General features: G+C 39.3%; 1 protein-coding gene across 1 annotated transcript in view; it reads right to left on the bottom strand.

The window, feature by feature from the left end:
• The window catches only part of FAM83B (family with sequence similarity 83 member B), a 44,765-nt gene that overhangs the window by 20,865 nt on the left and 11,717 nt on the right, over window positions 1–12,183 (bottom strand). Inside the window, exon 2 of the mRNA XM_083730094.1 lies at window positions 10,208–10,711. Within this exon, the coding sequence (XP_083586220.1) occupies window positions 10,208–10,651 (444 nt within the window). The 5' untranslated portion in view covers window positions 10,652–10,711. The remainder of the gene's footprint in view (window positions 1–10,207; window positions 10,712–12,183) is intronic.

Here is a 12,183-nt window from a genome sequence, read left to right as displayed (position 1 = left end):
ACATCCACACACCAAGATAAACAACGCTGGACTGGACTTCATTGTTGACATACACTATTTTAATTTCCCCCTCCACCCAGTTAAATACTCCACAGGGCTGATATAGCCTCTCTCAGCCGCAAGCCTATCCCTTGCAATATGAGATAATAATGATGGACTTTATCCGCATTGGTGCTAGCAAAGCAATTTTTAAAAAATGTTTACAAACTTGGAGAAATAACTTTGAGGGGGGGGGATGCGAAAGAAGATTTGCCTTGGAAAGGTAATGAACTCCCACTATTACTGCTACCTTTCAGTTTTGGGAGAGTCACCTACTAGCTCCTTGTTCACCACACCACCAGCAGAATATGGACTCAGCTATACAGCTGCAAATAGAACGTTTTAAGTGCGTTTTAAGTGCACTATACAAATGTGGCACTAGATGGTGATGGTGAGCTTATGGCAAATTCAATATATTTTAAAAACTTTTTTTTAAAGCATTTTCAGTGGTTTTTTAAATATATGTGTCTGGATTCCACATGTGTGTGTTGTTTGTCAGGGTTGGGGGAGGTCCTCCAGACCAAATCTTCCTGCACTCTTTTCTCTCACACATATTAAGTAGGGCATCAGTAAATAAACTAGGCTAAGGTGTATTCTCACAGTTTTGGGTCTACACTTAAGTGATATTCAAGAGAGCTGGCAAATAATCCTGTTGAGATGATGAAAAAAGCAGTTTCTCAATCCAGTCTTCCACACCCATCTCCTGCAATACATTTCCTTCTACATACAAAACATTTCCTTTTAATACAGATGCAGAAATTTACAATGCTTAAATTAAAACAGTATATTTAGTATGCACTAGACTTCAGAAAGTTGAATGCCAAGGTCTCGGAAATGCAAAAGGAGATAGTTCCCTCCCCCCCTGAAAAAAAAAACCCCAAGCAGGTTTTGTTTTACTGGCTTGTTATGCTGAAACTTAGATCTGGCTAATTAAATCCAGCTAAATTAAAGCACGCATAAGTAGCTGTGTTTTTGCAAGGGCTTGCATTTCTTTCAAGTCATATCAAACTGACAGTACACAAGTTCTGTCATGACTCCAAAAGCACACACACACGTATTTATTTTTACAGACAAGTTCAATGCAGGTCCAGCCTATTCGCAATCTTCACTAGCAATCAGTGAGATTGCTAGAGAGAAAAATTGACCTATCTTGCTTTTCTCAGCAGCTTGGTGTGTAGAAATGAACAGATGAAGGTTTTCACAGAACGGAGGTAAATGCTGATCACAGTGTCACTGTTTAAAAAGGATAGCTAAAGGCCAGATAAAATGTTAGCAACCCATTAGCAATTTCATCATGCGCAACAGCATTTGAAACAAGAAACAGCATTTTCAGATACTGTTAAGCTGGCTGTCTAATTTAGGCTACAATCCTAAACACTTACCCTGGAGTTAAATTCCACTGAACCTAATGGAACTTGCTCTGAAAAAAACGTTCATAGGATGAAGCAGACCTTGCTAACTTGGTGACTAGGGCTGGGAGATGTATCAATATATCATCCAAAACTGGTTTGAAGTCCATAGAACGTTATCATTTTCATAATTTTTGACCTGGCAATGTATCGTGAATCATGATGTGTGTTAGGACTGGGTGATATATACAAAAATCATGATGTGGGAAAAACTGGGAAGCCAGCCAATGCCTCTATCCTTATTTCAGACATTGTGGCATATCATTATATTGTGATGTTTAGCTGGTGATATGCCACGATGTTGAAAAGCAGATATCGCTCAGCCCTACTGGTGACCTTCAGCTGCTTTGGAATACAACTCTCATCAGTCCCAGCCAGCAGGGGGGCAGGAGGCTGATTAAGGCTAGGATCATAAGACAGGCTAGGCTTGGCAGAACTTAGAGCTTTTCCCATCCAAAGAGGGGGAAACAATGGAGAAGGCAGTTGGGTATCTTTAGGATTTGTGGTCTCTATCGCAAGGAGAATCAAAAAGCTGCTTCTAGCAAAGTAGGGTATGTGAGTGGAGAAATGAAGGCTGGATCTGGTCCTTGAGATAGTTTTTTCCTGAGTGCCCAGAGAACCAGGCCTACTTTTAATCAAGATATGGTGAAATGTTTTCACCCACTTTTCCACTCCTAAGGAGCAGATGGGATATTTAAGTGCATAAGAGGAACCCTATTGGATCAAGCCAGCATCTAGTCCAGCATCCTTCTTTCCCACAGTGGCCAACCAGATGCCTCTTAGAAGTCCACAAGACAGATACAAAAATAATAGCCCTTTCTCAGTGTGGTTCCCCAGCTACTACTATTCAGAAGCATACTGAATATGAATGTTCCCTATGCTCATAATGTCTGATGCTCACTGATAAGCTTATCCTCCAAGGATAGACCCAGTCTCTAATAAGTGGCTAAGGAATATTTAACTATTTAATGTTGCACGTCTCTTTGAAGGCTTGTAGGCAAGATGTACATGTGTGTAGGTATGCTATGCCCAAATGGAGGAGGTGCATCATTCCTGGCATGCTGTTATTGCTATATGGTGCCAATTTTCATCACATGTGAGGTGGCCAGTTTGCAAAGCAGAATTCACTTCCATAGCAGAGCACAGAAGACTTGGAGATCCTGCTGCCCTTGTACCAATCACTGTCTATCACTCAGAGGGGGAGAGAGGGCCAGGGATTCACACTGAAAATTGAAGTTGTCTGGAGGGATCAAGAAAGCTAAACTGATGTGCCTTTGGAAATACTACGCGGTCTGCAAGCCAAATGTGCTGTAACCTTGTAGCAGATATTAATAGAGACCTCAAGAAGAGAGTCTTTAGGGCAGGCACAGAATCATGAGCAATTTTACAACATTTGTTCTCAAACAAATAGAAGAGAAAATCCCAGTTAGAAGACACAGTGACCTTATTCCAGAATCTGAATTACCGGTACTACAGAGGGGAGCAACAGCAGATGTTTGTACACTTTGTCATAATTACTCCAAGAGGGGGGGCAGAATTAAAGTTGCAAAGCAAGTGCATCCAGTATTGCACTCCAGAGCTGTACACATCCAAGGGGCTTGTGAAAATGTGGAGTCAATATTATAAAGATGACAATACCTGCAATACTACATCTCAGGAGCTGAGTCGAGTCAAGGGCTTATATTGGCTTTCATTTTTGTTCTATTGGAACAATTTTCCAGCCACAGTCTCTCATTTATTGGGTATGATTATTATGTCCAGTGGTGCTTTTTAAACATCTTGACATAAAGGGAACACTACTGATCATTAATTACACACATGCTCTCAAAACCTGCTCTACTGTTTTCTTCCTATAATAGAACATATTTATCATTAGTTGGAAGTTGATTAATGCTTTCCCCCCCGATCTGAAAGCAGATTTTTATTAAGCTTTGTTGTAATAAAAATAAAGAGGGGGGGGGACAGCCTCTGTTTTTCATATTAAAAAGAAACATTAGTCCTCCTAAAAACCACTGTATCACCCTACTAACTCTCTGTAATAGCACCCATCTATACCAGACTACAAATTTAATAACTTATCATAGAAGGCATACAGAGGAAATATGGGGGAAACTTGCAATAAACCAAAAGAAACCAACAGAACTCTCTCTTGCTTGGAATTGTCATGGACTCACAAAACAATGTTCGATAGGTGAAAATCTATTGGAGACATTCAGGACTTGAGATTTTTACTCTTCAAGCAATAGTTTAAGCACATAACACCAAAATGGCAACTAAATAAATGTGGTAAATGTTTTCACTTAGGAGTAAAGAATTCCTCACTCAGAGCTTCCAGTATTTTGTTTAACTTCCATAGCTGCATCAATAGTAACAGCGGCCAAAGCCATCACAAGTTCCTTAAATGATATTGGTCTTTAAAAACGAGAGATTCATCTTGTAAAAAAAAAAATCAGAACAGTTTTTGTGAGCTTGGAGTCACACTGTTCCTTTATATCAGCAGTTTGTGTTGTTCACAGTATGCCTTCATCATATTCCCCATTAGAATATTAATTACCGAACAAACTGGATATAACAGCCCTGATAATGAACGCTACCATGCTACTACTCATTGTCCACCCACTGTTTTCAGACTTCTCATTAGCTCTAATTCGATTATATGGTGGAAAGAGGGCTCAGCCCAATGCCTCTCTTTTCACAGTGTGACATGTCTCCATTTTCAAATGATTAATAGATGCCACAATGCTTTTCAGCAAACATACCCACATTCTGAAGATAGGATCTGAACGATTTGTACATTTGGTGTGACCACAAGCAGAAAGACAGCAGCTTTTGTGAAATTGCAATCAGATATAGTTTTCATAGTCCTATGAATTCAACCTTTATGAGAAGGAATGGTAACCTGTGCTGACCCTCCTGATGTTCTGGGACCCCAACTCTCATCAGCCCCAGTCAAAAATACGTTTATAGAATAAGCTAGCATGTTTCAGTAGATGCTCCATGGCTGGGGAATAATCTCCCTAGGTGTGCCTTGAACCCACAATATATTCACTTCAACATGTTAAGAAACCTCTTACATTAGGCTTTTAGAGATGGAGAGCTGTGATAGGTGAAGTCAGTTTTACGTATAATGCAACTTACTCTGTTATTACTTGACAATTTTATGTGAATCTTTTTTTAATGTTTTGCTGTGTTTCATCTTGTTCTACTCTATCCTGTGACTGTTTTTTTAAAATTGCTTTCTTATTAAAGGTTTTATGGGGTTACAAAAGTACATACATAGTCACTATTTTCAGATCGTAAAGTCCTTTCTACAGATCAGTTATATTCAATATGAGACTTTGATGTTTTATTCAGTATAAGGTTGGGGGAGAAGAGAGTTGGGGAGACAACGTGGTGTGGGGAGAGAGAAAGGGGTAGTAAACTTTCATTCTTTTACATGGTATATGTGCCAGGTTTTTGTGTTGGCTTCACGTGGGAAAGGTTCCCTTTCTATTCTTTATTAGTTATCATTGCAACTGAGAGGAGGGGCGGCTTCTTCTGACATCAGAGAGACTTGGCTTGGGGACAGGATCCACAATATAAAAAACACTGCTCCAGAATCCCACCAAACCCCTCATCTCAATCTAAAAACAATAGGAGCATAGCATAGGCTACGAAATAAACCCTACCCAATGGAACTATGTTCTAAACCTCTCTTTAAATCCACCCCAACCAAAAGAAGGGAATTCACCATGAAACTTTTCTTTGGATGGTACCTAACACCCTGTGACAGTTGTGAAGGGTGATATAAAAATATCTTTATAAAATAAGTAGTCATCAGGGATAATGGGAGTTGTAGTCCAGCAACATTTGTAGGGCCAGTTTTACAATATGCCTATGATGTCCATGTAAGAAGCCAAATATTGCTGCTCTAACCTTCATTAAATTTGCTTTTCTGTCATAAAAAAATTATTTGGGTGTTGTCCAGTGGAATCCTGGTCAGTAGTTGCATCCTTTGATGTTACTTTATTGAAAACATGTTGCAATCCATTTCACTCGTCCAACATCAGGAGGACCCTACTTGTGAATCATTACCACAATGGAGTTCCAGCATGGATAGGCAACAAAGAGAAGCGCTGATGGCAACATATTGTCTAATTCTTCTTGAAAATGTATTTCAATAAATTCAGTCAAGAACTCTCAGGAATGTATATCTCCTCCACAATCCCTTAGATCTGTGCTATGATATAACCAATGCACCAAAAAACCCCCAAACAACCTTTGTAGTATAAAACTCTCCACCAGTCAGTACAGTATTTTAGTAGCTGTCATCTTCATGGCATTTCCAAGCAAAGGGGTGATGAAATTGCCTGCACTGGTATAAATTGTTATTTTCCCAGATCAGCGATTAACACTGCTGTTGAAAAGGTTTAAGGAAAGGTTTACCTGGAGGCAGACAGTACTGGCCTTTTCAGAGTGGTCTCTGGTATAACTGTGCTCATTGGTTTTCAATTTATTTGTTATATTGCTTCAAGGTCAGTTTTTCAACTTATTATTTGTTATTGTGTGTCCTTTTCCAAACATGAAAGAACAAAAATATGTAATTTGTTTCAAGTTAGGAAGTCTAAAATTATAAACTTGCTTTTTTTATACAAAGTACCCTGAAGAGACTGCTTTGTATTAATCCCCCCTTTTTTTTCTTGATAGATGCCATCTCTTTTGGTCAATCTTTATATGGAGAAAAGTAACCAATTTAAACCAAAGTCTCTCATAGCTTCATCAAAGGAAATGGATGGGTTCAACCCTTTCTTGAATACCTTAGGTTTGTTTTTTTATTATCAAAAATGCTATATGCATATACACAATAGGAATGAGGTTTGGAGGAAAACTGGGAAAAGAAAATGCAATGATACACAATGGGGGAATAGAATAAATGAAGAGGGTAGAAAGGGTCTTAAAATAAGCCTTTAGGTTGCTGAAGAGAGAAGAACTAAAAGCCTGCTAAGAGCAGGCCTGCATCCTGCTACTGCTGCTGCTGTGTCAGCTGAAAGAAAACAAAGCAGGATGGTGCTTGCCCTGCTCCCTTAGGTATGCGGGTGAAGACACAAATTCCCCTTAAGGAAATGAGTTCTTTACACAAAATTCAAAGGCTTTAGCGTCTAAAAGTTCCAAACATGCCTCTGTGCTGGCACAAAGCCTATGTTTATAGAATGGGTCAAGAAACTGCTATCTGCATTTCAAAGATTTTTTTTTAAAAAAAGTATTTAAAAGATTTCTAGGGCAGTCTATAGGTCAATGAGCAGCAAGGATGGATTACAAGAACATGATAAAAGGTAAAGGTAAAGGTACCCCTGCCCGTATGGGCCAGTCTTGACAGACTCTGGGGTTGTGCGCCCATCTCACTTAAGAGGCCAGAGGCCAGCGCTGTCCGGAGACACTTCCGGGTCACGTGGCCAGCATGACATCGCTGCTCTGGCGAGCCAGAGCTGCACACGGAAACGCCGTTTACCTTCCCGCTACTAAGCGGTCCCTATTTATCTACTTGCACCCGGGGGTGCTTTCGAACTGCTAGGTTGGCAGGCGCTGGGACCGAGCAACGGGAGCGCACCCCGCTGCGGGGATTCGAACCGCCGACCTTTCGATCGGCAAGCCCTAGGCGCTGAGGCTTTTACCCACAGCGCCACCCGCATCCCACAAGAACATGATAGGCCAGCATAAAATAACCTCATCTGAAAAAACAAACAAACTTAAAACCAGCAGATGAAAGCCTATATTCCAAAACAGCAGTGACCTAGAAATTACCTCACGCAAAAGCCAATTGTAACAAGTGTAAGTTAAAGGCATTTTTAAAGGTCAGTATTGTATTGATGGACATCTTAAGGTATAGATCTTGGGGCCATGCAGAAGCTCTAGCAGCGTTGATAAAGCAGGGTCAGCCCAAGACATTTTGGCACCTAAGGTAACCCCCAAAATGGTTCCCCTCTCCCTGCCAGGGAGGAAGGGGTAAGTGAAGCTCTACAACATGAACTAGGGGTATTGAGAAAGAGGATAATTGCGTGATTGTACTCAAGCTGATGTTTATTATTGCTTTTACAAAAAGCTTTCTAAATAATTTTAAATGAAATGCCAATAGCAGCTTCTGAGGGGCAATTTTACTTGAAACCCTGGCAGGGTGAGAGTTAAAATTCCCTCTCCATTATCTTGAGACAACTCAGCCTTCCCTGCAGTAGCTATTTACAAAACACATAGTTGCATAAATGTAATCCTACATGTATCTAATTCAGCCCAAGTTACAGTTTCTTAAATTATTGAATAAAGCTAGAATGTAGAATGTAGAATGTAGAATAGTCATTGGAGGGGGCTGATCTTATTTCAATTCTCATTTAAGGTGACACAGGTGCTCTTCTGAGCTGGATTTTAAAAAAACAGACTTCACTGTTTTAGTTCGCCTATAACCATTCACTCATTTGAACTTCAAAGGGAAGTTTTCTTTACACAGTTTATAAACTGCACTGACACAGAACCCAAAAGAAACTGTAAATCAGAGCAACTGATAATTTCATAGGAAAGTTCTATAATACAAGACTCAAATAAACCTCTTTCTCCACTTTCAAGTCTGAGTGATTAACTCAGTTGGTCAGTCCATCCACACAACATTGACAATGGTCTTAAAGACAATGTTTTTCACTTTGTGTTGTAGTGACTGAGGTATACTGTAGTAGCCAAATAACCTTTGTGCTGTCTCATCTGTAGTCACTTGTCAGCTAGTAATGATGTCATTAAATAAATTGTCCTCTTAAATCCTACAGAAGCGGCTTAATAAAACAATGACTCAATCCTGAGTTCCATCTGAGTTCAAAAATGTTGCAAGTGCCATTTATTTCACAGGAGAGATCTAGCCCAGTGGTTCCCAAGGTGGGTGGTAGTACCTTCTCAGAGGCACTGGGATTACTTCGCATTCCACTAAGAGGGAAGGGGGCAGGAGGGGAGTAATGGGGTGTCAATGGCTATCAAACTTTGAAAAGCTGGTATCACTGGATCAAGTGAATCAATGTTGAATTTATTAAGCTAAATGGTTTCAACTGGATTTTGAATAAATGTGGCAATTAATTGCTATTTTAAAAATGGCTGTTGTGTTACCTTAGTGGGTTGGGCAACCTGCTATTCTTAATAATGCTTTTTACAGAATAGAATATGGGGCACCAGGCATGAATATATGGAACAAAGGTGGTTGTGGCCTGAAAATGTTTGGGAACTATGGTTTGCATCCCAAGGTATCCGGCACAACTAGAAAATCACTTCCTCACCTCTCCCAAAACAAATAAAAGTTCCCTAGAAGGCACAGGAATGCTATGTAGGCACAAAGCAGCACAGAAGGAATGAATATACCCTTAAATTTTAAATCACCAGGAGGAAAAAGGGAGGGAGAAACAAAAATGCAAAAAGATGACATACAGTGGGGAGGGGAACACACATAAATTTTGCACACATCTGTCAATACTTTGGGTGCTTATGGTGGGAAGGAGCTATAAATGAGTGCGAGTGAGTTAGTAATACTTTTGAGAGAGACATTACACTTTTAGCTAGTTATATTCTGGTATTTCAAGTTTATGTTGCAAAGCGAAACCTGGGCAGCCATTGCCAATGCATCTGTGTTGCCTGCAAGGTTATCTGCTACTAATACTACTGCAGAGGGGAGGCTGGTCGCATACAAATAAAAATGATGATGATGATTGATCTAAATACACAAACATTCGTCTCTTCCAAAATTAGTTCACACAGAATGTAAACATACCACAATCAAGGAACAAAAATGTAGAGTGATTACAAATATGCATGAGCCGTATTGCTTTCCTGCTTTGTACAACTGGTTGTTCTCATGTTCCAAACTTCTGCAACCCATGCAAAGGAAATCACAATTAAATCCCATTGATTTTGCTACAGAAGTGGTAAACTTCCTTCACTGAAATCCACCAGCATTAAAAATGTGTTTAATAGTTTGAGAAAATAAAGAAACTAGGGCCAAATGCCAAGCTATACTGGAGATCCATTTTTGGAGCTCCGCAACTAATTTTCTCTTTGTAAAGGCACCCATGGGCCCCTCACTTTAGACTGGGGGAACAGTACATGGAACAGTCTAACCATTCCTCTGCTATGTTATCTAGATAGTCTGCAACCACATTCAGCTGCAGTTAGTCACAGCTTACCTATGGAGGGGAAAACTTGTGGGCTTAAACATTTAGATCACACATACACCAATCTATATCAGCAGCTGCTTTTTCAAAAAGGAAATTGCTTTGAAAGTTTTAACACTAGAGTTGGTGGTGTCTTGCCCCAGAGTTTATTTTTCTGCTTGCTTCTCTGTTTCTTGGTTTGCTATATATTTACTACTACATTCCTAATTTATTTTATTGATTTCAACTATTCATATGCTGCTTAATCATTGTCATCTCAAAACAAAGTACAGGAGGTCCAGTACAATAACAATAAAAATGAGTTTCAACTATTAAATCAGAATTAAATTTAAAAGCCCGGCTGCAATTGCAAAAGAAAGAGAGTCTCATTGACCATGCTGCCACAATGGCTACATTTTTATGATTCTTTCACAAGTAGTTCAACATCTGGGTGGAAGCACTTTAAGTAATCTGACAGATAAAAGTGTCCCTTTGCATTGTAATGAACTTCAGTTTCACATTGATATGAATAATGAAATAATGAAATAAAAATGTCACTTATCTATTATAAATTAGATGCTTAAAAAAGAAACTATAAAAGTTTACCTTTCTTGCTTCTTTTACCATCTTCCTAATAGTTTCCTTTATTGTAAAAGGCTGTATTCGAGGGGGATGGAAGAGCAACTCAATATTTGTACCACCATTAATTCCAGGCATTACATAAGGCCAACCCAAATCAAGATTAGGAGCTTCCACATCTGATTCCATCGGCCAATAAGTTCCTGAGGAAGAGGTATCATCAGCAGCATTGTCAGTAGCACAAACTGTGTTTTGAGGGATTTTCTGAACTGTGTTCAGTATATAATTGATTTCATCATCTGCTAGAAACTCTGCACATCTCTCCTTGGAAAGAAATTCTTGGTAAGCCTCTGAACCACTTTCAATTAACACATCAATGGCAAGCCTGTAACATTCCTTGTAGTGCGGTTCAAGGTAGTTGTCTGATCTACAATCATCATGTAAGGATGACAGCAGAGATGAGGTTTCCATTTTCACAGTAATTTAGGAGCAAGGCTTCTTAAATGTCCATTCATGCACTATGGGATGTATCTGAGAACAAAACAGAAACAAACAACAGTTAATAGTGTGTGCAACAATATTTACATTATTTTAAGCACTGTGCAGATATAATATGAAGCCAAGAGAGAGAAAAGACCTCCCTTGTTTTATCATCACATTTCTTTTTCTTTTAAAATGTTTTTAGTAGCAATTTCAACATACCAAAATATCAAAACATATCATATTCATTATTTCCCCCTTCCCCGCCCATCAAACCCTCCCCCTGAGACTTCCCTCAGCTCCTCTCTCTGATTTTTCAGCACATATTATTCTCTGCATGTTATAAAATTATATAGATCCTTACATTATCTATCTACCATGTTATCAACCAATAAATTTGTGTATGTTTATTCAAAACCTGCTAAGGAGTCCAATTCATTTTGTTGTCTTTTAAAATAATTTGTGAAAAGTTCCCATTCTTCCTTAAAGTCACAGTTGTCCTTGTCTCACTGTTTTTATGTCAATTTAGCCAGTTCTGCATAGTTCATCAAATTCTCTTGCCATTGTTCTTTTGTCGGGGTTTCCTCATTCTTCCATCCTTCTGCTATTAAGACTCTTGCCGCTGTTGTAGCATACATAAATAAGTTCTTTGTTTTGCTTGGCAGGTCTTGTCCTACAATCCCTAACAAAAATGCTTCTGGGTTTTGTTTTGTTTTGTTTTACAAATGTCATTTTAAATATTTTCTTCTTTGCACAGTGACTGAGAACTTATCATGGACAGACTGACCATTTTAGTCTCTCACTGATGGCTCTTTTAACACATGCACATTGCAACCATCATTGTGGTCTTATTACGAGTTTATCATTGTTTGATTATAATGTCCATCAAGGCCACTTCACAGATCTAAGTTGGTTCCATTACTGTCCTGTCCTGCCTCATTTCCCATCACCCTAAGCACCTGCTTCTTAGAAGACTAGCTTGAAGGCATTCAAACAGTTGGCGAAGGCTGAAGTTGTAGTATATAGCATCCAGTTAATGTCTGGAACTGAGGTGGCACTTGTTGCCCCTCTGATGGGCAATGCTTTTTTTAAAAAAAACACCAGTGTCCTTCTAAAAGGCAGGACACAAAATAGACAAGGCATTTTAGAAATGGTTAATAGAGAAAGAGATACTTTATTACAAGGGAATGGGTAGGATGGCTGGGAACAAGGAGAACTATATCACCACCTGCGAGCCTGCAGAATGAGCAATTGCCTTCCAGCTACTGACACACCCAGGTCTCATCAAACTTTCCAGACCTCTGCCAGCCTGGTTTGGGGAGTGGTGTGGTCTGAGATGGCAGTGGCTGTCAATCTTAACCTAGAGACTGATAAGGAAGTATAACTGTACCCTTTTGACCCAGTTGTGGCATTTAATGTGGCTGAAATGTTCATGACAGTGTCATGAGACTTCACAGGTATGTTAAGAAACATTTGGTGCAGAGATTCCAGAAAATTAAGACAGGAGGGTGCTTGTCGTCAAT

The sequence above is a fragment of the Podarcis gaigeae genome, assembly GCF_964106915.1.
Source record: "Podarcis gaigeae genome assembly, chromosome: 3".
Classification (NCBI taxonomy): Eukaryota; Metazoa; Chordata; class Lepidosauria; order Squamata; family Lacertidae; genus Podarcis; species Podarcis gaigeae.
The sequence above is the reverse complement of the archived record's forward strand: the minus strand, read 5'-3'. Positions and strand labels throughout refer to the sequence as shown.